The sequence below is a fragment of the Strix aluco genome, chromosome 5 (genome assembly GCF_031877795.1).
Source record: "Strix aluco isolate bStrAlu1 chromosome 5, bStrAlu1.hap1, whole genome shotgun sequence".
Lineage (NCBI taxonomy): Eukaryota > Metazoa > Chordata > Aves > Strigiformes > Strigidae > Strix > Strix aluco.
The window spans coordinates 88,892,842-88,918,801 of NC_133935.1; the positions used below are offsets into that span (position 1 = coordinate 88,892,842).

The window sequence follows — 25,960 nt, forward strand, 5'->3', positions numbered from 1 at the left end:
TAGGATGGAGTTCTCCACAGCAGGATCACCGCCAAGCGAGGCAGACTCCGTAACGTACCAAGAAAACAAAAGAGAAGGTGGAACACAGAACTCGTCCCTTCACATGCAGGACACACAGAGATGAAGTTATGAAATGGGAACCATAACAGAACAAGCTGACCTCCTCAAAGGCTGGTGCAGACCTCCAGGAGGGAGACGATCAATCCACTGCAGGAAATCAGAGCGCTGTATTTCATTGAGGTACCAAAATCCTCCACAGTCCTCCTCCCCCTCTGCAACCTACGCATTTGCATCACCTGAGGTTGGCATCCGAGACGAGTGAAGAACAACAGTGCCCTCTACCAAAAGAAACAGCCAACGACTTCTGCAACCTCCCCTCCCGAGCAGAGCGGGGCAGGAGCCCCGGGGCAGAGCCTCGCTCCCCCAGGGCGGGCAGGCTCGGGCAGGCTCTGGCCACACTGCCCGGGTTCTAGCCACTGGGGCCAAGCACACACACCAACATCTCATCTTCCTCAGCAGTGACGTGCTCTGCTGCCTCTGATGTACCAGCCTGGAAAATACTCCTGACTCTCTTACACAACACGGGAAGATGCGTTCTGGATGATTCAGAAACAGCGACGCTAGTCATTTTTTGTAAATTCCGTTGTTTTACCATCTGCTCTTCCAGTATCTACGCTGGCCACCAGGAGAGGCAGCGAGGGGACAGGCCCAGCCAGCAAGATGCTCTTGCTATTAGACATGTAAATAATGTGAAGTACCCAACAGTTGTTCCAATTCCAAAACATTTCTTACACAAGAAACTGATTTATTGATCAAAAAAGGTGGTTCAAGCTCCTAACTCTTTCTTCAGAAAGCCTTTCCTCAATGGGAAGTGGTAACACTTCCATCACCTCCACTGCTACCCGCAGATACCAAGGAAGTAACTAAATACATCCCTGTCATACGAGGGGGGTGTGTATTCCACCCTTAAAATTATTTTTCTTTCCTCGGAAAAAGAAGAAATGTCAAAGTCCACTAGCAACTCAGTTAACATGGTTTCATGTATTAGTAAATTAAATGCTATGATGATGGAAAACAACTGGAAATCTTGCCATAAACAAACGGGCAGACAAGGAGCAGTAAGGAAAGGCCTCTGCCACAGGGAACAGGCGGTTCCCTGGGCACCACCGACTCCCGCATCCTTCCACAGGACCAAAGCCAGATAAAAAGGAAAAGATCTGACAAAGAAGATACTCGTGCCGCGGTTCCTGCACGCCCGGGACCAGCCCTAGTTTCGTCAGTCCCAGCCTCCCACAAGACGCTCTCCGCAGCCCCGACCACAGCCGGCCCCGGCGCCTTCCCGCTCTTCATCCCCGCCTCTCCCAGCGCTGCGGAACTCCCCGCCCTTCGAGAACCCCCACCCTGGAGAGTGGGCTGGGCTGCTTCAGAGCGCCGTAGGTCCCTGGACAGTGGGGAACCAGCCGCAGGAAACCCAGACCCCCTACGTCTGCTCCTCAGCCCACCGGCTCAGATGCAGCCTAAGGCAGGTTGCCAAGAGCTTCCCTGCGTTTCTCTCCACAAAGGCAGGTCTGTACGTGGAAGCAGACAAACGGCACAGAATGTTTCCTAGAGGAGACGGCGCAGCATCTCCCCAAACAAACACCACTCCAGAGAGGCAAATAGTAGCAAGGTGATACCCAACAGTCTTGGATTTCTACCAAGGCCAGGTTCCAGGCTCGCAGTGCACGGGGGAGCTTATGCTCTGTTCTCACGCCTTCTCCCAGCCCGCGGACGAGTTACTGTGACAACAGGCTGCTCGCACATATGCACCCAAGCGTTTGGCACATTCTGCTTCACACACCCAAACTCGCCCTTTAATTTCTGGGTGTCGCTTCCTGAAGATGAGCGAGCTCGGTACGGCAGGTGAGGTCTGTTCCACCGCTGAAACCGGGTGGGAGAGACAGTTGGGATCTGCTGCAAAAGGTGATTTTGGAAAACGCGAGGGAGTGAGGGTCAGGGGAGAGAGAGACGATAGCTCAGGGTGAAATGAGCCCAGACTAGACGCTGACACTACCCCAGGACTGCCACCTTTCAAGGTATAGTAAGCAAATGCACATTTTACAGTGCCTGCAACCTATCCCAAACTGCTATTTTGTCTTAACTACAGTTTCCAAACGCTCCTCTGGAATTTTAACCAAAGCTGCAGGTCCTTCTCCCAACATTTCCCTGGACCACAGACTCAAGACTACTCTGTAATTAACCCAAAGCAAGAGTGAGTTGTGTTCAAAGCGGAGGCGCAGCCATTCCAGCACCACCTTCAGCAGAAAGCTGTCCAACAACTGACAAACTAGGTCGTGAAAAGTTAATACTCGTATTTAATTTCATATATTGCAAATACTCCCTAACGGTGTTACTGAGCTTTGGGTCTGTAAGCCCAGCACGTACAGAGTCGCAGCCCTACAAGCCGTTCCTCAATTCCTGCCCAGGAAGGGATCCCCCACCGAGGCTTCGGTTCCTCGCCGAGCACACGGAGGCTGCCCGCCTTGAGTTTCTCTTACCAGAGCAGCCCAGCTCCCACCTCCAAGCGCCCGCACACGAGGAGAACAAGACCGATGTGAACCCCGTTCCCTGCGGACAGCGGTCGGAAGGACAAGCAGCTCCAGCTCCGGCGTTGACAGCTCCGGGCGCCGCAGCAGCTCCGGGTGCCACGGCGCTGACACCCCCCACGGGCTGGAGGTGCCTTCCACGAGCCGTCCCAGGCCCTCGCAGGCACCTGACACCACCGTCACCCCCCCAACCACTAATATGCTGCCTCTTGTTGTTTCAGGAAGGAAAACGTTAGCGTGTAACTACCGAGACAATTTTCTGTTAAGTGAAGATCCTGCATTTTATCCTACTGAATTTCATCCTATTTCTGTTATACAAACTCACCCAGCTCTGAACGTAAAATGTTCTCCCCTCATAAGTCATCACAAAGAAACATCAGCAGCACATTTCAGTTTTCTCTTGGCCACAGCTACCAGTGAAAGCATTTAATAGGCAAAGTTGTTAATCAGCTAGTGACAGATGATTTCCAGTGCTCCCCCACTTTTCCTCCAACTTTACTAATAATTTCCCACATGATACCGTCCTGAAATCCAAGCAAGCTGGAACAAGGGTATTTCTTAGCCAGCACAGTCAATCTCCTTCAACACAAAACCATTCCTAGATAAACACTGTTCTGTCCCACCCCTTTTCCCATCTTCCCCCATCTCTCTCTCCCTTCAAAACCTGTTTTGAACACTTTTGTACCAGTGAACTCAGAGCACCTTAACTGGGGCTGCCCAGAGCGCTCCTACACACCAGGTTGACCGTTACCTTGTTGAACTCTTTGCTAATGTGCCAGTAATTTTCCCTTTTATTTCTTCCGAATGCTGGTGTCATTTGTCTGTTGGGGGCTGCAAGGGCAGGGCTGCTCCCAGAGGGAGGTGGGCCAGGAACCCAGGAGACCCCGGAGCCAGCAGGGCAGGGCCCTCGCTGGGCACCGCTCAAGCAAGGCCAGCAGGACAGCTCAGCGGTGGTGGCCGGGTCCAGCCAGAGCCCAGCTCATGCGGCAGTAGCACAGCCATGGGGCAGGTCTCAAGGCAGCCAACCTGCAGGTCGGGGCCAAGGCCAGGCCTAATGATCCCTGGGCAGGTCCACCGTCACGAGGCGGGTCTGAGGTCAAGCTGGGAAATCCGTCCGTGGGTCGGGGGCTGGATCGAGAGGGTCCATGGCCAGCCACGGGCAGGACTATAACTGAGCTGGAGACCAGGACTCCTCCAACACAGCCCAGGCAGGGACTGAGAGCTGCAGCGTAAAAAGAGCTCCTGGGACGGTGGTGTGGGAGGGGACCCTGGGGGGAGCTGCTCAGGGACATTAAGACATGTAAGTGCCCTCAGGGCCCTGATATTGCTCTCCCCAGCTGGCAGCATCAGTCCTGCCACAGCCCATCCAGATAACATCGTGCCCCGTTTGGCAGGGAACTGTTCTGGTAGATTTGTACCTTTATCTAATTAGCTTTGATCTTATCTCATTCTCACTGCTTAACAGCTCTACATCCTCCTTCCTTACTCTTATTTGTACAGCTGAATAATCTACTATTACTCGTCTTAACATTCTGAAGGTCTAGCTCAGTGGAGTTTTTGGCAAGTTGCATCCTACATTTATGATTTCAGATCCCCTGACACATTTTTTTTTTTGCAGATGAATCCTAGTCTTTGTTCTTTGAGAGCATTGCTTATCCCTAGAACCCCAGGGACAATTGTATTTGGATTCCCTACCTGCAAGATTTATCTTTTGCCAGGAATACATGTTAGGGCACGTTTCTGTAGCTTTGCCTTAAAATATTCACTCAAAGTTCCAGCTCTATTTTAACTCTCTGAAGACAGTCAGTTCCATTTACTTCACTATATTTTTCTTCTTTATCAAACATAAAAATCTAGGCTCTATCCCCATTACCAGGATATCTTACACCATCATTTTCCAAAGCAATGTAACAGTATGTGCTTCTGTCCTATCTCTGGTTCTGCACAGTCCATGCATCACACACACTCCCCACCCTCAGCCTTCCCCTGATGCACCGACACGTGGCTCTGGCCTGTGCTCGCCCGCAACAGCTGTTGGACCGACCAAACCACTTGGCCCAGCTCCTTCCCCTCCGCACTCCTGAGCTGGGTCTGCATTTCAAACACCTCAGCCTTATCTTAGTGGCCACCACCCATTCCACTGGCAGAGAAGCCAGTCTCTCCTCAGAGCAGTCTGCCTGCTTTGCTGCTGCCTTCACCTGTCCACCCACCTCCTCTCTTGGGTTCCTTTGGGCAAAATCATGTCAACGTCTATCTGATTTTCCTCCTCTTGTACTTTAGGCAAAGATATGTCAATGTCTATCTGATTTTCCTCCTCTTGCACTAAAACTAGCAATGCAGATAGCAGCCTATCCAAATCACCCCCCCTCATTTCTTGGTTTAAAGCCACTCTTGATTTCTGAGCAATCAGGAGTTTGGGCAGCGTCCCTTCACGGAGCGCTCCTTCTCTGAACCCTTCCCGTAGTTGAGGAGCAGGTGACTTGCCAGCGCTGGGAGCCAGCACCCTCCAGGTGAAGGGTTTTAGCTCCTGCACAAGCGACAGGGGCACGTGCCTCCTCCCCTCGCTGAAGGTGCACGTCAGGCAGCCCACACTCAGGGACCTGATGCTCTCAAAACCCTGAACCATACGGTCCTTGGGGACATGCCGAGGAGGAGAGGACACGGCCCGCGTCAACCACATGGAGGCACAAAGACATGAATCCCCTGAATCCAACAGAAATGTCACACCACTTCACACAGAATACAGGCACGGTGTTAGAGGAGGTGCAGACAGGAATAAAAGTGCATAAGGAAGCGATGGGATTGATAACTAGACCTTGGATCTCCTCTCAGGATGTCAAGATGATACAAGAAGGATCTTCTCTATGGGAAGATGGGCAAAAGCAGAGGTTTCTGACTCAGTAGGGCCAGAAGAAATAAATTCAGAACATACAAAAAGTTTGAGTTATTTACCAAAGAAACTCTGTTTAGGCCCCAAAGGATTTCAGTTGCACAGAGAGGAGATATCTAAGGAGACCCTCGGTGGGAAGTGAGAAACTTCGGTTTCCACCTCAGGGCCTGTAACAGAGGTGGCCAGCAGGACATCTTCCCTCAGAGCCGACAAGCACTGCAGCGACCACGAACTGGGACCTGGGAGGACAGTGCTGATCCAGAGACACCCTTGGAGGAGAACATGGCTCATGTGGGCAGATCAATACGCAGCTCACAGGCTTTTCCCTCAAAGCGTGAAAATACACCCAGGTTGAAGGAACATCCTAATTCCATCTCCAAAATGTCAACCCTGGAAGTTGCGCGCTCTGACTTTCAATGAAGATCACAATGAATTTCCTGAGCTGCTCTCATCCTTGTCACAGTCCTCTTCAACCTCCTCCAACAAGAGTCTACTCAGGTCTCTGCCATGCAACCCTGCTACTGTCCTCAGTCAATAAACACCGTTGGAGATGTCTGCAAGTCTGATGTGGCTTTGTTCCCCAGCAAAGTACAGCCAGGCCAAAACCTTTCCTCCAGTGTGCAGCCCAATCAGCTGTAACGCTGAAGTTAAACTCAGAAGACAGACACTTCCCTTCCTTTGAATTTGATGAGAAGTGGCAGAGCAACATCATGCCCATGGCAGCTGAACTTTCTTCTGTGCACAAACATCGTGGCTTTACCCAAACTACCATTCTGCAAACAATCTGTACCTGAAAACTCTGCCCAAGTAAAAGTTGGCAAAAGCTAAAACCACACTGGGGAACATGCCAACAACTAAACAGTGTGGACAACTGGAGGAAAACACTCATACCTCTGCTCCAGCTTTAGTGTCTAAGCACCATCTGGTTTTCACATTTCGCTACACAACTTCAATGTAACACGAACATTCTCCGAGAAAGCACCCAGCAAACATGAACTCCCAGATACAGGAAGGGCTCATAAACCACATCCATGAGTCTTTTATTTAGCACCACAAAAGCACAGGGCAAGCTCTCCAGAGTAGCACGAGAGGGAGGAAGGTGGAACCTTCTCCGTGAAAGTCCCAACTCGTCAGCCCTAATCACCCCTGAAGAAGAAGTAATATCCCATTCAAGTCTTCCCTGTCATCAAGCACAACAGAAACACATCTGCCTCACTTCCGAGGGGCCCGGAGCATGGCTGAGTTCAGAACACGGCGCTTGGGAGCGCAGAGGCAGGGGTGGGAGCGCAGCGAGAGAAGGCACGTACGACGGCAACACGAGGGAAGAATAGGAAAGAGCGCTGGGAAGGCAGCCGGGACTGCGGGCTGGGGAGAGAACAGCTGAACCAGGCCAGGGCGGGGGGGAAGAGCTTTGCTGATCAGACCCTGCAGTGTGCAGGTTCGGGGCGCTACCGGTGGAGTTGCACCCCCACGACACCCCCAGGGCCATACGACCAGGTCCCGAGGGCACCCAACCCTTCACCCGCAGGACTGAGGCGTGTGTCACATGTGTCACTGCAGGGTGTCAGCGGCTCGCTTATGGAATCCAGGCCCCCCCCCCCCCCCGCCCCCCGGGGTCAGGAGGTGCCTGGGGATATGTACATACACATTCAGAACTCTCAGGAAGGACTGGGATTAGAGCAAAGACAGGACTTTATGATTGAGTTCAGGCTTCCAGAAACTAATTAAATCAGCAAATCAGAGAACTGTATTTTACTGATTTTCTTTTCTCTTCTACAACTTTGTTTCCAACTTCGCAATCAAGGTTTAACTCTCACTCATCCAAATCCAGCTGTGTGAATTTTAAAGCTCATTTAATATGCAAAGGAACTTCACTGAATCTGTCAAATCAGGGCCACTCCTCTCCTCGCCTAAGTAATCCATTGAAACAAAACCCCAGATGTTCTCTTCAGTTGCTTTACAGCAGGACAAGTTCAGCCTTGCCAGAGCGTTTCCCACCCAGTCCCCACGCTGGGAGGGGATCGCTGCCCGGGCAGCTGCTGGTGACAAGGGTGAGCTGTGCTGATACACCCCACAACAGCCGGGGACCCCTGCAGTCCTGGTGACCCCCAGGAACATTGTACTGCTCGGCTCATGCATCCCACCGCTCTCCCAACACCGCTGTCCTCCAGGAGCAGCAAATCCCTGTCAGGGGGTGGCTGGCGCTGGAGACAGGGGGTCAGGAGTGCCAGGGCTGAGTCACAGCCGTTTTTAATACTTTCTGTTGGACTACAACAAACACATGCAAATTAGTTTTCTTTTGAAGTCTCCTAACGTGGAGTTGGTGGTTCAGATCAGCAGTCACGCTCTCACCCCACTGCTCGCTGCTGCCCGCAGACCCCGCACCGCAGTGATCTCCACAAAAGGGACGAGGATCGCTCTCCTCCCGGCAGCACCACACGCTTACCTGGATCAGCGTGTCTGCTGCGGGATGCTCACGCACCCAGCAACATGAACTAATGCCTCGAGATACAATTCTTCAGAGGCATCCATCGCCCATTGTGAAGAATGGGCAAACTCAGAGACTGCTGGATATTTAAACCGAACACTTCCGAATTGCCGGGGCTGTCCAGCGTGTCATCTGGGAGACACTCAGACCCAAGGAAGGAGCTTACCTTGCCGTGGATCATACTGTCGCATCTGCACCTCCTCGACGCATTCTGCCGGGAACCAGCCAGTCCTTCCTTTCACGGTTCCTTCCCAAAAGCCGCCTTCGCCAATACTCAGCACTGTGGGGAGAAAGAAGCAGGTACGTGAGAACGAGCAGGGCTGCCAGAAAAAGGGAAGGCCAGAATGACCATCGTGTAACGCAGTGAAAACATGAAAGGACAGAGCTCAGAAAATTTGCTGGGATCAGGCGTGGTCTGGAGGAAGAAAGCACCTCCAGAAGCCTTCAAAAGCTTCTTTCACCCATGTCCAGAAGAACAGTGTAGACAAAGGCCTTCGAGCAGCCACGTGCTGTGAAACGAAACAGCGAAGCGGTAGCACCCATCTGTGTAAGAAGGATTGTTATGGGGGACTCAGACATAACATGGCTTTGGTAAGACTCCTGACATCCTTGGAGCTACAGAGAAATGACAGCCCCATCAGGAAAATGAGAGGCAGAGAGGGGAGGGAATTGGCCAAGGCAACGCCACGAGTCCCCCTGAGCACTGGCGTGTCCTGACTGGCCTGCCTTCAAAATCCCCCGAGCTGCTTCACTCTGAATGACACAGCAAACAGGAAGGTACTTCACTGTCACAGCAAAATTCTCCCAACCCATTAAGCCTTGATTTTACTTGCTCAAAGCTTAGAGAAACAGAAAGGAAGTCTTGAAATGTGCTCTGAAGATTAAATGAACTCAGAGTCAGGGAGATTTTAACAGAGAATCACATCAGGAGCATCCTCATTAAACCACGGAACTATCAGCTTGAACTCCTCACCAACCGCCAGCTGAAAGAGATGGCTTCCAGGTAGCTAGGACACAAACTGCTGAAGAGCTACAGACAAAACCAGCACTTCCTAATACACCTGAAGAATGAACTGGGGTCCAAAGCAGACCAGCCAGCAGTTCGAGGTTACAGAATAGTGTAAGGCTTCTGCTATGAAAACCATTGCCAGCAAAGGGATGTGTGATGTCTCTGCAGCTGGATCCCCCACACCTTATGCTAGCAGGCTCTGCAAGGAAGATCTGGATTGTTTTAGGACATTTAAAAATGCATCAGATGTGACCACTACCTTTGCTATGGCCACTGAGAAAACAATTGTCGTTCCCAGAGCCCCCACGAGAACAAAAATGCGTGCAGCGCAAGAGAGAAAAAAGGGAGGTGAGAATCGTTACCAAACTTCCTGAATGTTCCCATTTATATATTACATCCAGAGTGCCCACATATTACCCTTATTTTATCCAGAAAATGGCTGATGTGCGCCTCTCACTTGAATTCAAGCACTTACGAGGCCAATTAATTGCACCACCCTGATCCAAGAAAGCAGAGAAGGAGAGCAGTTACATATGTTTTCACGTTACCGTGGCTCAACACGCTTTCCTAACTCTTTGTAACACAATGGTCCCTGGAACAGATTGTGCATTACTGTGTTAGATGTAGCCTATAAAATTCTACAGATCAAGAGAAACTGCTGCACATCACCCCAAAGTGATAAGCTTTTGATATATCCTTTGGAAAACATTACGGTGTGGCATTTGTAACAGCAATTCATTTGACATCCAGACAAAAAAAATGAACAGAAGAGTCAGCATCCTGGGGTCCCTGCTGGCAACGATCTCAGATGTATTCCCTCAGCATTATCGGGATAACAAGTTTTTAAAAACAAGCCCACCACATCAAGAGATCCCCTTGATTAGCGCAGAGACGTGGGGTTTCTTGGGACTTGCTTTGAAACTTCAGGAGCCGTTATAAAACCCCTCAGTAAGGAGAGGGGACACTGAACTGGATTCTTAAGCTCCTCAACAAATCCCTGGACAACAGGTGAAGGAAAAGGCTGACGACGGGTCTATTTTAAACTTGCATCATCTTATCTTATGCTTCTTTCCTACGGCTGTTTCTCCAACTTTGTAATCATAACTTAACCTTGTGGCTTTGACAGCAGAAATTCATTTTAACTTGCCGACGATGTGCAATGTGCTGAGGGGAATGTGACAGCTGAAGCGAGAGCTGCTTCTCCCAGAAGCAGAGACTGCAGGTTTGCAGCCGAGCCTCGGGACCTGGCCCAGCACAAAGGCAGAGACCTTGGAGGCTGCTGGATGCTCCCTCCAACCATCAGCGGGCCCCCATAAAAGATGAGGAACCTCCTCTGGCCGATTACCAAAAAGGCCCTTTGGCAAGGGGATGACAGGGATGAGGCAAGCAGCAAGCACAGGGAAACCCCCCTGTCCCCCCTCCTACGGCTGCGCTGCAGCCAGGCAGAAGGGGCAGAGCTGGCCAGGAGCTCCTCAGCTCTAGGGGCAAGAAACCACCGAGCAAATGGAACCACTGGTACGACATGACCTCCAGCAAGCGGATCTTCGAACCTCAGCAGGAATAGCTCAAGATGAACTCTTTGATGATAATAATAAAATCTGTACCACAAGGCTCTGCAAGTATGCCGTGGCTGTGCGTGGTGTCAGAGCCACACAAACAGCAGCTACTGTTCATCTTCACCACAACACAAGATTCTGCACAATCCCCAGTATCCCACCACTCCTCACTTTTGTACCTATCGCCTCAGAACAGGCTGGGGGCTCTGCAGAACACACAAAAATCACAGACTGGTTTGGGCTGGAAGGCACCTTAAAGCCCATCCAGTCCCACCCCCTGCCCTGGGCAGGGACACCTTCCACTAGCCCAGGTTGCCCAAAGCCCCGTCCAACCTGGCCTTGAACCCTTCCAGGGAGGGGGCAGCCACAGCTTCTCTGGGCAACCTGTTCAGTGTCTCAGTTTGAAAGGGTGAGCCCCCGCTCCCCAAAAGCCATCCCCTCAGATAACCCCCCCACAAAGACACCCCCACCTACAGCTGAAACCCGACGGCCATAAAGGGGGGTGGGCACTAGCACACTTGACTTCTCTCTCCGGGATGTCTCTGCTCCACCGCCGCATGGGGAGGCAGGAGCGCCGTGCTCAAGTGACCCCGCTGCTGCCGGTCACCTCCGTGTCACCCTGCTGTCCCCTGCCACATCCCTCCCTGCGCCTCCGGCAGCACTCAGGCTTCTTGCGTGTTAGCTGCGCTGCTTTCTGCCCCAGCTGGTAACCTCGACACAAATCGCTGGGTAATTAGCTCTCTTCATTAGTGCAGTGGTGCCTTCCACGTCAAAGACCTCTGAGGAAAATGGTTCCTTTTCTCTTTTCCTGTCTTGATCCAAAACACCAGCAGCCCTGACCGCGCAGGAGTCCCTGTGCTCTCGGCACATCCATCAAGGCCCGCACCTCTGGGGAGGCGGCTCCCGGGTGCTCAGCACCCACCCCGAGCGAGGCACAGGGGCTGGAAGGGAGGGCTGTCCTGCCCGGGTAGGGCAGACGGGCGCCAGAGGGGGGAACACAACTGCAGCCTTCGATCCCCGTGGGCAGACGGACGGGACTTCCAGCTCAGGACAGAAGAGCGCGCGATGTCGCGCGTGGCAGCACACCCTACTGTCAACACAGACCACGGTCCTGCTGCCGGGCTGGGGGCTCTGCTGCTGGTAACTGAGTGCACAACTTTTTTTTTTTTTTTTAAAAATTACTTAACAAATAAACATCTGAATTGCTGTGGTGTATGATATCCTGACTGGCAGAAGGCACAGACACATCCACAGTCTACCATGTGCTGCTACCTTTGCAATTCAGCTCCCTCCTAACACTTCTCAGACAGCACTATCAGATTTATCCCTGCACCCATCACCATAGTGCCCATCTGTCATTCACAGCTAAATCCAAACACCAGAGTTATTAATAAATTAAGCACTGCTCCATGCCAGCCAAAGCAAATTCCCCAGAGAAGAGGAACTTCGTGATTGCCTGTATCTAGGCATTAGTGCTATAGGAAGCAAGGAAAAAACAAACAAACAAGCAAGTCTGATTTACAAACCAAACAGGAGACTTGTTTCAGACTCTTCTCCAGATCTTTTCTTGAGTTGCAAATGCTCCTGCTCTCCAGGGGTTATGATGTTGTCACAATTTGGACAGACCCAAATCCCGTACCTTATTTCCCACTGCTCTCATCCGTGCTTCAGAAGCTCTGCTAACACATCCCAATGGAAAATTTCCCATTTCTAGCACTTTGTATTTCCAAATTCCAAACAAGTCCTTCATGGAGGAGAGTTCATCCAGCTCTGCAGTCTTCTGTTCTTGGATTGTTATGCGTGGCTCTTCAATCACACAATACTCCTTTTTAAGATTTGCTACTTCTTGGGGATTGGAAGGACTGAAGTTCCAGCCTGTCTGGCATCAAGCTGAACACAGATTTTAAGGTAACAGTAAACTGAGTCTATTCTAATGAAAGGAAAAATTTTAAGTTGTCCATATTTCACCAGTTTGTCTCTGAGGATGTCACATGAAACAACATAAAAACGTTGCTGGAGTCAAGATAAAGAACCTCTGCCGCTCTGCCCTCACCCAACAAGCCAGCCACCTCGCTGCAGAAGGGGTCAGCTCGGTTAAGCAGCACTTCCCCCTCACACATCCAGGCTGGCTGCTCCCAATCACCATCTTGTCCTTCACCTGTTTGCAAATGGTTTCCAGGGTTAGTCGCTCCATCACCTTCCCAGGGATCAAGGTGAGACTGAGCAGCCTGGAACTCCCCACACCCTCTGCCTTGCCCTTCCTGAAAACAGGAGTGGCCTTTGCTTTCTTCCAGCCCTCAGGAACCTATCCTGACCACCATGGCCCTTCAAAGATGATGGGGAGTGGCCTGGCACAGCCCTCAGCCAGCTCCCTCAGCACTCACCGGGCCCACAGACTCGCATTATGCCCAGTCTGTTTGAACGTTCCCTGAGCGGATCCTGCCCCGCTGAGGGTCTGCCTGCCTTGCATGGACTGTCCCACTGCTCTCACAGACCTGGGAGTGTTGAGGCCTGCTCTTCCAGTGAAGGCTGAGCTGAAGAAGGTAGGTACCTCTGCCTCAGGCAGCTCATTCAAACTTTTCTTGCTGTATAAACACGCAGCTTCTTCAGAAATGAGGCAGAGAGAGCACGAGCCTTGGGCTGGCAGGGAGAGGAGCAGATGGGTGCCAAGGAGCTCTGAGGCTACAGCACTTCACGCCTGGCACACCGAGAGGACAGCACTCACGGCAGAGCTTGGATTCAGCTGGACTCCAGCAGAGCCTGACTTGACACCGGGACGCCATCCCTCAGCAGTGTCTCTCCTGACAAGTCCCTCCAAAAGCCCGTTTCATTTTCTTCTGCAAAGCCAGGCCCTTCTTCGGCGCCAGGCTCAGAGCCCCCGCTGAGCCCAACTCACCTGTGAGAGCCCACCCCTGCGGGGGCCTTTGACCGAGTCAGCAACACCACAGCAGTCAAGGAAAAGCCGGCACTGGCAGGAGAAGAGAAATAAATGGTCTACTGAGGCCCACAAATCACTGAGGCAAGCTGGGCAACTCAGCCACAGCCATCAGCTCTGAAGGTCACTGGTAATTTGAACAGCTATAAACATGGTAATGAGGCATACAGCGAGTCGTGTTGGGATGCGCACGTGAAATGCTTAAATATGCTTCAGAGAAATTAACAAACAAGACCTACCGGGGAAAAATGTCTTTAATGAAGGAGGTCACAGCTAATCAGCTCGGGATCCCAGCCCCCGGCCAGGCAAGTCCCGCTGCCATTTGCTCCACGGCCTGAGGAACGAAGCCCAAGGGACTGCCACAGCCTCGAGCCGGGTTTGCCTGCAGGGATCCTTTAACCTGCTGCTGCAGGACCCTGGAGGAGAAGTCTGCAGCAACTGCTGAAATCATCTCGGCTTCCTCTCAGCCTCTCCTGAGGGTTCCCTTGCTGGCTCCCTCTCCACTCTCACACCAAATGCAGACATTCCTGCCTTCCCCTCTGAGGCACAAATCCACCCTCCACTGCTCTTCTACCACAGACCTGACCCTACTTTCCCCCACCCATCTGCAGCTCTTACTAATCTCCAAAATGTCTTCCAGACCATTTTATGCTGCCTCCTACAGACTCCACTGTACCTGCAAACTTCTCCCTTGGAGAACCCACTGTGGCATCCTTCAGGTCTTTTGGAAAATTCCCTGCTGAAATGATGCTTATGGACCCCAGCCAGCTGAGATGACCAGGCAGTTGTCCTGACCAAGGACTATGTTTTTTCCCTGTGTTCCTTCCATTCATTTCAATCCAATTTAACCCTTAAAGCCCACGTACAAAACCAGCTCAGCAGTGTCAGCTCTAAGGCCACCTCTTTGCACCCCATATTTGCATTGCCAGCTGTTCTACCGTTTGACTCTACAACCTGCAGTTCCAGGGTCTGGTCCTGCCTCTTCTCTGCTGCACAGCACAAAGGTCTCCAGCCTGACCGACTCCAGATGCTACCAAGATATGCCTTTCACGCCTGCTGGCAACAACACAGGGGGCCGGGACTGAAGAACTCTTTAGTTTCTTCCTACCACCTCTGTCCCCCTTGAAGCTCCTGTTTTCCTTTGCTTCACAGGTTCTAAGACCAAAAGAAATGAAAAAAAAAGCCAACCCATAGTGGTCATAGCTCTTCCCTTCCATGAGTCCCTTCCACACCGATACGTGACTGCTCCTCTCCAGAGCAGCCCCAGAAGTTGCCTTCTCACAGTCTCTCAGATACAGATTTGCCCCACTTTGATTTGTTATCATTTCTTCCCTACTAGAGATGTCGCTCCTAGCACCCAAGCTGCTCATTTATTCATGAGGCTCAGGCCAACCCTTGCCTCATCTACTGCTCAAGCAGAACCTTCCTCCTCTGTTCCCTCTCCCGAGACACCTTCCCTCTCCCACTGGATTAGCGCAGGGATCCCTCCGGCAGGCGCCGAGGACGCAGCAGCCCCTGGCCCAGTTCCTGTGGTGTCTGCTTGTGAGGGCTGGTCCCCGTCTCGCTCCAACGAACACCAGACCTCTCTCAAGCGTCAGAGGCTTTCCTGTAACAGGGACACACGGCCACATTCCTCCTCCTGCTTTCCCCGCGGTGAGTCCCGAGGATGGCAGCACAGCCTGGCCCACCGAGCGCCCCGACCCGAGTCCTGCTGCAGGACCCAGCCCAAACCTGGGCTGCCTACACGCCCCTTCAGCCTTCGCAGTCAGTGGCATCTTTCAAGAAATGTTTGGGTTGTTTCTCCTGCCTAAAGCCGTTCCTACTCAGAAGACCAGGACCAGCCATGCTGCCGGGAATCGGCCCTAGAACGGTTTCTCCCTGGGGCGACCTGTGGGGTCACCCCAAGCTGTATGGGGGGGTCTCCCAGCAGTGTGAAGGGGCAGCTGAGAGACCCGAGCCCACCCTGGGGGCCTCCCTATGCTTACAACAGCGGTGCCACAGGAGTTTTCTCCAACACAGCCCCCAGTTTACTCCCTCTGTTCCCAGATGAAGACGCAAGATGGGCGCGTACCCGAGTTGCCGACCAATTCTCACGCCAGGAGGTCCCACGTGCACTCTCTCCATCTGTCACCCCAGAGCTAACGACACAGATTCACACCCATCACCTATTCCAGGACATTGAAATCAAACAAATAAGCGATTTCACAGCCAAGCACAGGTGACCACTGTCCTCAATCACAGCGCTGCGAACTCCCCGACACGGGGGGAAGCTGAAAGGACCCCGGTTGTACCAGCACAGCTACTGCTGCAGGCAAACGTGACTTTCAATTCAGATTCTGCTGTGCTGGGGACAAGTTAATGCACAAAGAACAACTTAGAGGGTAGCAAGGAAAACTCTGCAGGCCCTGCTTCCCGGTGGGACAGCCTTCATTTCATTTTCCACAGGCTTCCTCCTATCACCCCTTGCCCAGCGCTCTGCTCATCTTCAGAGGCCCAGGCTGAACTCTGCCGGGCTCCCCCAACCTTCACTCCCCGCCAAGTGTCACCAGATGTCACCAGACCCGGACTCCTCAGCAGGGCCGAGGGGCCTTGCCCTTCCCAGTGCTGCTCCGTGAGGCGGCACAGGGAGCGCGTGGGGACAGTCCGGGTTCTCCCTGGGACCTTCCCCAACGCTCCAGCACAAACCTGGCTCTCGCAGCTCTCTCCAGGCCACTCCAGCTCCGGCCAGACTTGCCCCTTCCTTCGCTGACCCGGGGGCTGCGAGACACAGCACCCCAGCGAGCTCCCTTCGATTCTGACCCACGGCAGCTCCCGGCCCTGCGCCTGGATCTTACCCACTGCCGGGGGGTGTTTCTGTGTCCTTGGGAGCTGTCACGGACAAATTCCTACTTAACAGGTTAATTTAGTTTCAGTCTCCTGAGGGGCAGAAAAACATCAGAATTTGCATCTTATGTCTTGAGCTACAAACAAGGGACAAATCCACTCTGCTTGTTTTATCTATTAAATGACTATCAGGAAGCCATTTGGGGGACAGATAGAGAATCTGAATCCAGAGGCTTCCAAACCTGATGATAAGGCACACCCCAGAAACCCCAAGGCATTGCACCGCGGCACGCGCTGGCGCCCAGAGCGGGTACCAGAACTGGGTCTGAGAGACCTTCCCTGACCGCTCCGACGGAAGGGACACCCCGAGGCCACCCTGACCGTGAAAGGTGCCCTCACCGCTGAGGGCCAAGGCAGATGCAGTGTTCGTGCTTCTCTCTAACCTGACACATGACTGCAAGCGGCGTTTCTGCCACGCTCGGTAATCCACGAAGCGATCACCTGGGACCCCCGTGCTAACAGTGCTATTGCTGTCCATCTGTCACAGGGCTCCGGGGGCTCCTGAACCCCCACGCACGCAGGACTACTCACAGTTCTACAGCAGCTACAATACACAGCTGCTAAACGAGGCTGAAGCCATAAACTTGACTTGCTAAGATCTTGTTCCAGTCTGTGTCCAACCCTACCCCAGCAGAGTTCATCCCTGGAAGATGTGCCACAAGCAAAGACAAACCCCCCAAAAAAGTGGAACAGGTACCCTGACCTGACGCCAAGACTAGATGCACATCATGCCATGGAAACACCACCGCTACTCACCAAGATCAAGTCAAGAGGAAACGGGTGGTTTTATCATACATGGGTCTCTAGGCTGTTTTAGTCCAAAATAATTTCCCAGCAAACGAGCAAACATTGCCTTGACTTGTGCAACCACTCCATGTCCCGGACAATCTCTCACATAACCTGGTACCATACAAAGCACCCGCATCTCTTTGAGAGGCTCCCATGGAGATGACACGGCCTCTCAACCCCACTCTTCACCTTCATGCTTTTCACTTCTGAGGCACCGCCGTACCAGGGACCCAGAAAAAGGGAAGGTGCCAGAACCGTGCCGACAGCACAGTCTTGCTCAATGTCAGCTGCAAATTACTGTTGCTGAGCTCTGAAAAATCATCAGCAACTGACCCATTTTTTGGTCAAGTCCCTCATCTGAGCAGCAGTATTGTGCTGTGACCTTCACTTAGTTGCAGAGCTTATCAGGCTCCAAGTTTCTTCCTATTATTGTTTTCCCACACTAGGAAAGTTTTCTCCTACTTTCCATTTAATTTGCCTGTGTCTATACTGAGACACAGCCAAAAGTGGAAGTAAGCCAAGCAATGTAAAGTTTCACGTGGGTTTAAATCCTTTGCTCTGAGCCCTGTTAACTCCCAGCTCAGCTGCAGCACCAGCACAGTGCCCAGGGGTATGCGCACAGCCTGGCACCACAGCGGCTACGTAATTAGTCCCACTCTGGAGACCCAAACCCCAGGAGTGTTGGCGAACCAATGCCAGCAGTATCCTCTTTCCAGAAGCAGCCCACCAGTCATGCTGTGCAGGTCTCGGGAATGTTAGACCTGGGAAGGCATAGAGGCCGGTCCCAGCACGATGAGGCTACAGCCTTCCTAACGCCCAGGACTCGGGGACTCTCAAACCCCGTTATCTGATGAAGGTCACAGATCCCCGACAGGTCAAGCTGTAAAACCCAAGGCATTTCTAGAGTGAGTGAGCCCCCAGTATACGCCACAATAGCCCAGCTTTTCACTCAGCACAGCTGCTTTATTTGTTCTGAAATTAAAATGCAATTATAAAAGCTGATTTTAAATGCTCCATCAAATTAATAAACTGACTGCATACAATCCATCTGGCAGATGTTGCAGGGTCCCTTCATCACAACGACAGATTTCATTTGGGTTTATTAATAAAAAACCAAGGGAGAGACAGGTTGGCAGTTACAGAAATAAGGGAAAAATAGGAAAGATTCTTATGGGGTCCCCAGATGAACAGAAAAAATGGTTTGTCCCCCAGCCTCACAGCCTTCCACTGAAATGCCCTGGGGAGGCTTTTGATCCTGGTTACACTTGAACAAGCCTTCGTTAGACACCACTTGCTCCTTTATTGACAAGAGATGAGGAGCCAGAGCCTGCATGCAACAATGGAGTCCTCCTGCCAGTCAGGCAAGGACAGAGATCTCTTCCACTCCCAAGACGCATCCACCGTCCCACTGAATACACCTGCACCCACACAGCCCGACACACTCCACAGAACGATCGTGGCCAACAACCCGCTCCACGTCACTCAACAGAAGCACACCCCGCTGCAGGTGGATCCGTCACGGAAAGCACGTTGCTCTCCAGTGGGATGTTCTACATATATCCTGAGGCTGGACCCTCTCCCAGCCCTTTTACGTGCAGAATTCTCCCTAACCAAGGCACTCCACGCTCACTCCTGTTGCAGACCCTAGCGAGTCTGCCGCAGAAGCGCTGCCGGACCTCGAGGCTGCACACCGCCGGGCCAGAACTCTGCCCAGGCCCTGCCCCGGCCTCACAGGCTTTCCACAGCCAGACTCTTGCCCAGCACCTCCCCTCGGGGAGTCCTACCCTTGGTGCTCAGAGCAGTGAGCACACCAACAACTCAGCAGCCCGAATGCAGGGGCACCTGCCCCTGGTTAGCTGTGCCACCCAGGTCACACCAGGACGTAAGTGCATGTGAAGGTCCCTACAACAGCCTCCAGCCACTCCCATACAAACAGGGCTCCTGGGACCGCTCCGCCACGAGGGTCATTGGCATCCTTCAGCCACAGTCATCTCCACTGCCTGTACTACTCCATGGTGACAAAAAAAGTCTCAAAGCAAAATAAGCGGACTTATCTCGCTCAGAGGTTACACGTTTTCTTTATAATATTAAAACAAATTCCTCCAAAGAAATCCAGCACAGGAAGGGTGGGCTCAGAAGGGGAGAGTCTCCAGACATCTTGCCGTGAAAACGTCAGCTCTCCACACAGGTGGAAAGTCCGTGGGCTCTCTAGTCACTTATTCACCTCTGCTGAGTTTGCAGGTGCCCTCTAGGACCAGAGGGAGATTAATCAGGGTGGCTAGTGGAGATCTGGACCAAAATCCATCGGTGAAAATGACTGGAATTAAAGGAGAGCTTTAAAGTCTGCAATGCAACTTTACTCTTGAAGTAGAATAATGTTTCCCCCCTGAATAAAGACAACAAAATAATAAAGACTGCAGAATTCTTGTCTCCAAACTTCTTTTTCCTTGAATCACAGCAGGGGCTAAGATAGCAAGTACAAGTACAAATATTACAGAATCAGAATCCCAGAATCATCTCGGTTGGAAAAGCCCTTGAAGCTCCTCCAGTCCAACCATGAACCTCACCCTGACCGTTCCCAACTCCACCAGATCCCTCAGCGCTGGGTCAACCCGACTCTTCAACCCCTCCAGGGATGGGGACTCCCCCCCTGCCCTGGGCAGCCCATTCCAACGCCCAACAACCCCTTCTGCAAAGAAATCCTTCCTAAGAGCCAGTCTGACCCTGCCCTGGCGCAGCTTGAGGCCATTCCCTCTTGGCCTGCCGCTGGTTCCTTGGCTCAAGAGACTCATCCCCCCTCTCTGCACCCTCCTTTCAGGCAGTTGCAGAGGGCCAGGAGGTCTCCCCTCAGCCTCCTCTTCTCCACACTAAACCCCCCCAGTTCCCTCAGCCGCTCCCCATCACACCTGTGCTCCAGACCCTGCACCAGCTCCGTTGCCCTTCTCTGGACACGCTCGAGTCATTCAATGTCCTTTTTGGAGTGAGTGTATTGAGACAGTACAGAAGAGACCTAAAATCCCCATTTGAATTTTCTCATTAACAATTTTAAGAGTTGAAAACTACCATCACACCAGAGCAGATTTTAAGACGCTTTTAGTCCTGGGCACAGAAAGTCTCCGCGTAGCGTATCAAATGCCTGACAACTTACAGCCTTTGCCTAGGCTTGCTCAGACTGCAGCCTCCAGTGATCCCATGAAATTACTGGCAGGATTTATAGTATTCACTTGTTTCATCCACTGATAACTGCAGCTGCATGTGCTGGCCCAGGCCCAGGCTGCAGCCTGCCACGTCGAACTGAAGAAGCAGAGAAGACTACCTGGCTGCCGAGGGAGGGATGCTCCTGAGGCACCGGCAGAACAGCGGAGCCAGCAGATCTGCGGTTACAGCCAGGCAGCTCTGGCAGCAATTCAGGGTGCCAGGTCACAGACTGCCGAGCCAGGCAGAAAACGCAAATCATCCCAGGAGAAAGGGACAACAGACCCTCAAACTAAAGGTGACTCTGAGGACAGGGCACTTCGATCTGCTTCCTATACGGGAAAAGACCAAGAGGATGGACGCGACTTCTCTGGTACCCTTCTATTTTGCATTCATGGCACTTCACGGCCAAATGATTTTTAAAACAGAGAAGAATGTAAAGGAAGCAAAACCTTCATTGCTGTATTATAAATTAAAGAGGAGGGGTGGGTGTGTTTCCTCATTGTTCCTGAAGAATCAATTTTACAGCGGTCCAAAGAACCAGCTGAGTGACGCAGCAGCAGTCTCCTGCCGCAGTTGGTACCCGAGGACGGGAAGGCTGTGCTGGGTTCTTGCTGCAAGTTCCTTGGACCAGCTCTGTCCGTACAAAGAGAAGCGCTGCCTTCGCTGGGGACTCTGCTGTGTGCCTGAGCAGCAGAAACCGCCGCTCACCCTGTTCCCCGGAGCTCTGGACCGCCAGCGCGGGCAAGGGACCAGCACGCTGTTAAGCCCGGCTCAGAAGAACAAAACCAACAGAGCCTCAAGGGGCCTGGCAGGGGCCTGCACGCAGCGGTTCCTCGCAGCCTCTCACCTCGGACAGTCCGGGCACAGGTTTGCTCCGGCAGCTCTGCACCCCCCTCTGCCTCGGAGGCGAGCAGAGCCGCCCTGCGCCTCGCACCCCGCCTGCACGTCGCACGGCAACGCCGACAGCCACGGAGAGTGCCCGGTCCCTCTGCACAGCTCCTGCCCACGGGCACAACCTGTGCTGGGATGCTTCCAGGCAGACCCCGTGCTTCCACCTCGGGCCACTAGAACATCATCTGCTACAAACACACAGCCTGCATTTCGATGGACGTAACATCTTGTAGAGGCACCCAGCTCTAGACAGGAAGATACAAAAAGGACTTCTCTCAACATCTGCTCCTACCACCGCTTCGTCAGGGCACACTTACATAGCTCACAACTTTTTTTTAAAACTGCCCTTGAACATCATATTTAGTGTTTATGTTTTATTAGACTTGTGACCTTCAGCTTTTCACACGGACGACCCTGACCCAGGCACGGCACAATGTACAGTCTGGGGTGAGGGGCACTTTCTAAATTGCCTCTTCTGCCTCTTGTTAAGTCTGGGGCTCCAGCTACCACAGAGGAACAGAGGCACAGCTGGGTCCAAATGAGATGTGAGGTGGCACAGAGCTCAAATATAGCAGTGGAGGAAATGAGATCATTACGGATGAATGGGGATGTGACCTGAAGAATGGGCACAAAGAGGGAACTGGCACGGCAGAGAGAAAGCTCAGACCACCCTCACCTGCACCATCTGTCGCCAACTACATCGCAACTTTCCTGGCACCTTCAGAGGCAGGCAGGTAAAAGCAATTAAACTCAGGGCCTGGGGACCTGAGAACTCTCCAGGAGCAGATGGGATCCACCTGAGTGCTATGAGAGGGGAAGGGCAGGAGCCCGTACAGCAGCGACAGGAGCAGGACACGCCGCCCTTGGCCCTGCAGCACAGCGTGCGGTCCAACAGCAGAGGCCACAGGCTCTGCGGGGTTCGTCATGCTCCTGCCTGGGTCAGCTCGGCTCTACCCATTTCATGTCACGCTCATCAGCGCCTTGAGGACACGCCACAGGGGCTGGCCAGCGCAGCCCAGTGTTTCATGCCCACCACCCCTCAGGGAGGAGCTCTGCAGGGGCAGGGAGCGAGCTGGTGGCCGGGCAGGGAAGGATGCGGTTTGGCCGCTCCTGACGGCGCGTGCACGCTCGCAGAGGTGGCCCGGCGAGGAGCGGCGGTGCCAGGAGCGGGAGGCCGGCAGCGGGAGGCCGGCAGCGCGGCCCGATGAGCTCTCAGCAACGCCTCATCCCGGATGGGGAAAGCGCCGCTGTGCCCGAGGCGCGAGGTCAGCGCAGCCTTAGCCCAGAGCTTCGGGCTCCTTTGCTGCACCAGGCCACGGTGCACCCTGCAGATAAGGACCCGGACCTTGAACCCGGCTCGCCCGCCTGTGGGACTCCGAGCCCAGCAGAGACCCGAGGCTGCAGGCGGTGCGTTAGGTTTTGTAGCTTCATGCCACAGCCCTGTTCCTCATCTGCAGTCAGCCCGGCAGCAGGCAGCAGCGGCACAGCTGCCTCTCCCCCACCCGCGGCCGGTTTAGGCTAGAATTCCTTGAGGCAGGAGGGGTTTCTGCAGTGAGTCTCCATGCAGCGTTCAGAATGAGGGGGCCGGGGGTCCGCGAGGGCAGCAGCCACAGAGACGCTGCGTCTAACCAGCTCGCGAGCACAGCCTCCACGGCACCGCCGCACCGATTCCTGCTCGCAGCTATTCCAGCCCTGCAGCCTCCAGCTGCTAAGCTGATTTTTATAATCATCTTGCTTTTAATACAATCATTATACAGTCATTATGCCTTTAATTAAGCATTTATTGTAAAAAATAGTGCCAATCAAAGTCAGCAGGTTGGAATAGGAAAGGAAGGGAATTAACGTATTCCCAAAATGTTAATGAGGACTTTTCAGCCTAAGCAGAGCTTCAGGATCTGGTACCCAGTAAGCAGATTTGAAACATGATGTGCAAAGCTTGACGCGGGCGGCCCTGACCCGGATGGCCAGAGCTGAAAGGCGACTGCTGCAGTTCTCTTCCACTGCCCACACTTACCCCGTCCTCTCCCAGCACCCACTGACCCGTTCCCCTTTCCCTTCCCTACCTACTGGGACACTAATCCCGCCAAGGCCGCTCACAGCCGTGGTATTTCCACACTCCGCAGGGACCCAGGCCCCAGCCCTTCCCACAGCTGCCGCAGACAACCGGAGCGCGCGTGCCCTGCTCGGGGTTTGGGGCAGCTGGGCACTGCTGAGCCCCGGCAGCTCCCCCAGCACCTTCAGGGAGACACTGGGCCTGTCAAACCTTCCCTAAAGCCACGTCTGCCCTGGAAAACTTGCATAAATCACAGCACAAGTGACCGTGCCCAACACCCCAGTGCACACACCCCCAGCAACTTCTCCTACATCAATTTTCTCTGTTGGGGGGGCTGTGGGATCTCTCCACCCCCGAGGCACTCCGACTTCCTGGGGGCTGCCCCAGCAGGGCAGGGGGCTGCAGGACCAGCCTGTCCCGAGGGCAAGCTCCTGGAAGGGCTCCGGCTGCTCCCTGCGCCGGACAGACCGGCACGGCTCAGCCTCTAACCTGCCGTTCGCACCCACTGGGATAATGGGGACCTTCCCCCAACTCCTGCTCCTGCTCCAGCCAAGGCGTGGGGAAACCCGAGGCAACACGGGCCTTGCAAAAGCACGCGTGGGAGCGAGGGAGCGGTAGGAAGACAGAGCACACCCAGTTTCCAGCGAGGATGGGAGCAGCGGCAGGTGTTCTCCCAGCTACCCCTTCCCCACACGCACCCGCGCTGGGAACATCCGTGGGGCCCCGCAACCGCCCCGGGGCACCAGCACCGCAGGCTGGCGCTCAGGGAGCCCCGGGCACCTTCCGAGCCCCCCTCTCAGGCTCGGAGCTTCCCTGCAGGAGTCCGGTACTGTGTGGTAACGCTCCACGCTGCTGAGGAAAAGCGAGAGCTTTCACAAAAACCTGTCGCGAAGACCCGGCCGTGCCCGCGAGGTGGACGGCCTCACCCAGGATGGCGGCTGCTGCCACGGGCTGGGGACACGTGTGGCAGCGGGACAGGCCGGGGCTCGGCTGCCCGGGAGGGCCCGAAGGCGCCTGCGCTCACCGGACCACGGGCGTCACTCCCAACGCTTACGGTGCGCGACACCGAGCAAGGGCTGAGCACGACGGGTCAAACCCAACAGCTGCAAACGCGCCCTGGCTGCGCACGAGTGGACAGGACCAACATGGCACTGTACGATGCTGGGCTCTGACCCGCTGCCCCTCAGGAATGAGGTTTTGATTTAGATCTTTGTGCGAGAACAGCTCAGTGACCAACAGCAACAAAAGCCAAACTTAAGCGTTAGGGATTATCAGGAAAAGAAGAGTATCTTAAATACCACGTGCAGTTCAGCGCCCTCAGCTCAGAGAGGTCACGGCACAACTGGGAGATACAGAAAGCAACAGCAACCCTCACCACAACCTCCCCTCCAGCTAGAGCCAACTCGCTCCTTCCCTCACGCCACAGAGCACAGACACATCGAGCCCTTCCTGCTCGCTCACATCCTTCCACCCCTCTCCTACGTCTCCAGAGAAACTGCCCTGCGCCCTGAAGAGATCCCACCAGGACTGACCCCAGCTCCCTGACACTGGGGGCAGCTGGTCCTTCACCACAAGCCTGGTGTCGTGCCCCAGCTCTAGTTTGTACGTGTTCAGCCCCGTTTCAGTTCAGACCTGATGGGAAACCCTTTGGGAGCTCTCCTGGTGCTGCACACTTTGACCAGATCCATCACAGCTTCGCACCCGCTCCCTGCACGGCAGATCACATCGAGACAGGGAAAGGGAGGGAGAGGCCCAGACTCCACTCCCTCTGGCATTCTGAAAGTGCTCCAAAGAAAGGTGGTTTGAACTGAAAACTGGTCCCATTGATGCTCTTCACAAACCAGAAATACGCACAGTTCAGCCAGCAACGCTTCCCCCCCCGTGCTCATCAGCACTGCCTCACAACAGGGACAGGCGGGGGAAAGCATGGAGGCACCTCAGGCACCGAGTCACGGGCACAGCCAGGGCCATCCTGTGCCGCGGGGACTCGAGCAGGGAGCGCACGGGGCCACTCGGGCATGGCCGGTTCAAGACGTGCACGGAGCAGCGGGGTGGAGGATTCTCACGTGCGTGCAAAGGTACAGAGAGCCGGCGTGTCCAGCACCTTCTGTACACACGCAAACCACAGAACGGGCGGATTCCGAGGAGCCCTGAACAGGACACAGAGTTGGTAACTAGACAGCAACAGATCCACTCCCATCATAACCAGCTGCTGCTGATGGAGGGGGAGGTACCCGTGAGCAGGTGGGCTCAGAGATCACCCACAATAAAAACCAGCACCTGGGGATCGCCCGAGTCTCAGAGGCACAGCCAGAGCAATGCTGGGAGTGACGCAGCAGTGCAGAGAGAGCTCTTTGTAATGCTTCTCCTCCTTGCTTGCTCTCTTTCTATTACAGAGGAATGACTACAGAGGCATTCCAGGTAAGTATAAAAGGAGAAGAAAAAAAAAAAAGGCTGAAGTGCTGTGCATCTTGCATAATATACAATACACACACCCCCCCACTTAGTCCCTCTTCCTCCAATCTGTCAGCATCAGATGATAACACAGCAGCACTCACACCTGACAGTCTGTGCGTCTGGACAGGCCAATCAACAAGATGATGCCTGAGGATGAGCTGAAGGCTACAGAAGCATCTATCTCGGAAGGATAAAGTGGAAACCAGTCAATAATCCCCAGTCAGAA

At 53.7% G+C, this 25,960-nt stretch overlaps 1 protein-coding gene across 7 annotated transcripts in view; it reads right to left on the bottom strand.

Annotated features, from left to right (window-relative positions):
- SHANK3 (SH3 and multiple ankyrin repeat domains 3) overlaps nt 1-25,960 on the bottom strand; it is a 350,787-nt gene that overhangs the window by 136,905 nt on the left and 187,922 nt on the right. For all 7 annotated transcript variants that reach the window (XM_074828192.1, XM_074828195.1, XM_074828198.1 and 4 more), the window contains exon 13: nt 8,130-8,243. In XM_074828192.1, the coding sequence (XP_074684293.1) occupies nt 8,130-8,243 (114 nt within the window). The remainder of the gene's footprint in view (nt 1-8,129; nt 8,244-25,960) is intronic.